At 39.2% G+C, this 2,650-nt stretch overlaps 1 protein-coding gene across 1 annotated transcript in view; it reads right to left on the bottom strand.

Moving 5' to 3' along the window:
- The window catches only part of LOC104798637 (probable protein phosphatase 2C 12), a 4,499-nt gene extending 2,113 nt beyond the window's left edge, over positions 1-2,386 (bottom strand). Inside the window, exons 1-5 of the mRNA XM_010520801.2 lie at positions 2,188-2,386; positions 1,368-1,644; positions 767-938; positions 441-594; positions 295-358 (exon numbers count right to left, since the gene is read on the bottom strand). Of these exons, the coding sequence (XP_010519103.1) occupies positions 295-358; positions 441-594; positions 767-938; positions 1,368-1,565 (588 nt within the window). The 5' untranslated portion in view covers positions 1,566-1,644; positions 2,188-2,386. The remainder of the gene's footprint in view (positions 1-294; positions 359-440; positions 595-766; positions 939-1,367; positions 1,645-2,187) is intronic.
- Between the last annotated feature and the right edge of the window lie 264 nt (positions 2,387-2,650).

Raw genomic sequence — 2,650 nt, 5'->3', positions numbered from 1 at the left:
CTCTTTCAAAGCATTCAAAAGCCAGGCCAACTACTTCATGAGCTACAATTCAATCAGTCATGAATGATTGGGGAACAAAGTCTGTTACTCGATAGCATATTGCTGCAATTTTCACGCTCTAATCTGGTAGAGAATCCATCCTCTAATTTTTACATCCTAGCAGTTCTGCCAGTATCCTGATGTAAGAAGCTTTAATTCGTTTCTTTACGCAGGTATTTAATAATAACATCTCGAAAAAACAAGTGACTTTATGCACGCAGGATAAAACACCAAACATGATCTGAAGAAAAGTACCTCAGTACCGCCACCAGTATTCAGCCGACCAACTTCACCACCACTTGCAGTGACACGTTCCCTCCTAAGAAAGGTCACACTAATTGATTACCTCTATGCAACAAGATATCACAACCAAATCAACAGAAGGGATACAGATGGCTTACTCTTCTTCGTTAATTTCGAGCCGATGATCTGCGGACAAATAGTAGACACCACCCTCTGCAGGCTCAAGTATGCAACGAGAGTCTCCAACAGATGCAACAGTTACCACCCATCCGTCTATAATGACAAACGTCACGGTTGTTCCGGAAGTTCTAGCTGAAACACCACAACAAACAAACTAAACGTCAAAATATAGCCTTCTCAAATGGCATACAATTGAACAGCTGCCGACAATCCCAAGACTTGTCACCCAATCAGGTCTTTCCTCAAGAGCCCATATTTTGGTTCCCTAAATAGTGAAATGATTATTTAAAGAGATTCACCATACCTTTTTCCTGGAAATCTTTATCTGTTTTCACAAATCCGGCAACCAAAGCCCTAGGAAGGGCCGCAACCCACTCATCCCTGTTAAGATCAGAGGGTATTGCAGCTAACACATTGGTTAGGAGATTCTCCTTAGTGTAGATGGCAGCTCCAGTTCCATTGTGTCCATCAAAAATCTGAAAAATGCAATTTGAAGGTTAAATATCAATAACAAGATTTAAAAAAAAATTAAACAGATACAAAAGGCTCACCAATTCAATTCAATCATTTGAAAGGAAAATCAAAAGGCACACCAGTCCAGTCATAAAAAATAACTATCCAAGAGCAATGGAGTGCGTAAAAACTATTTATGCATATAGCATAAACGATATGCAGGAATGTTTTGGTACCACTCAGTGACCAAAAATCAGATCTGCCCATTCACTTAGAAAGGGATACACTTTTAGAGCTTAGATGAAATGCACAAAAACGTCAAAAGAATAATCCTTGCTGTTATAAAACCGCAGAATCACAGCCGGTAGAGCTGTGTAATTAATGATTTGAGTGAAGAACTTCGAGAAGAAAGAGTACCAAGAACGAAGAAAGAAAGGAGACCGAATACATACCCCAAAAACCGAGAAGGTAGTAACGCCATCTCCCATGGCCCTTTGGCACTCCGTTTTTAAGAGTGTGAAATCCTCTCCTTTCTTGCTCTGGTTCGCCTGTCCGTATACAATTTCGGGATTCTCTATTTTTTCATTCGCAGATTCCCGTTTGAGCAACACGGAAAGGGGAACTGTGTGATGTTCTCCTCTTGTTGACATTGTTCTTGTGAGCCGAAAATTCCAGATGTAAAGGAGACTTTCCTCTAACTCTCCATAAAACCACCCTTTAAACAAATACCTGAAACAAAATTCGAAACCCAATTCCACAATCACAACAGTTCGATTCCAAAAATCTATGATGATATAAATTAACAGATACTATAATACTTGGTTGACAAGTAACTGTTTTACCGAATTGATTTATCTAACATCGTCTTCTGACGTTACTATAAATTAGGATCTACATTTCGAGATCGTCGATCTTAGAAGGTAGAAGTAACAAGAAACTCTGGAACGATCTCGCAGAGAACAATCAATCAGATCTCCAAAGATAGAAACAAATCAAGTATCTGAAATCTAGAGCACCGAAAACATAAGAATCAGACAGAAATCGTCAAAGTCACAGAATCATCGCCGTTCGCGGACGAATCCAGTTAAAAGTAAAAAACAAAATCACACGAGAAATGCCGCAAACAAGCATAAACCAAACGATTCCGAATAAGAAAAGCTGAGAAATCATCAAACAATTTTCAGGCATCTGAAATCTCAGAATGACGAAACAACGAAGAGATACGACGACAAAGTACGATCAAAAGGATGAGAAGTAGAAGAAAGCGATTACGATTCGGATGACCGACGAAGCAATGCCGGAGACGGCGATTGGAGATTACGCGAACAGAGATTCAGATGTGTCCTCCGATCGAAAATCTCGGATCCCGGCGCTCTGTGAAAATTCCATTGTCGCACACAGCCGGAGAGAGAGAGAGAGATTCCAAAAAAAAACGCGCAAACGAAGGAGGGGTGTTTTCGCTTTCTCTCTCCTGCCTTGTTTTCGTTTCCAATTAATTTTGTTTTTTAATTTAATTTTTATTAAAACCCTCGGCCGTTTGACTCATGCACCATTTTTTTATTCGACGCAGATTGGAACGTCGTCGTTTCATCTCCACATGCTCAAGGACGTGGCCAAATATTTCCTTCATTAAACTATACTTTGTTTTACCAATAAAAAAAAATACGTCAACTATAAGCTTAATGTAATAAATATATCTACCGTATTAAAATTTGAATACAATATTGAACATTTC

Source organism: Tarenaya hassleriana, unplaced genomic scaffold (assembly GCF_000463585.1).
Source record: "Tarenaya hassleriana unplaced genomic scaffold, ASM46358v1 Cleome55, whole genome shotgun sequence".
NCBI classification, from domain to species: Eukaryota; Viridiplantae; Streptophyta; class Magnoliopsida; order Brassicales; family Cleomaceae; genus Tarenaya; species Tarenaya hassleriana.
Note: the sequence above shows the minus strand (reverse complement) of the source record. Positions and strands in the feature narration are given on the sequence as shown.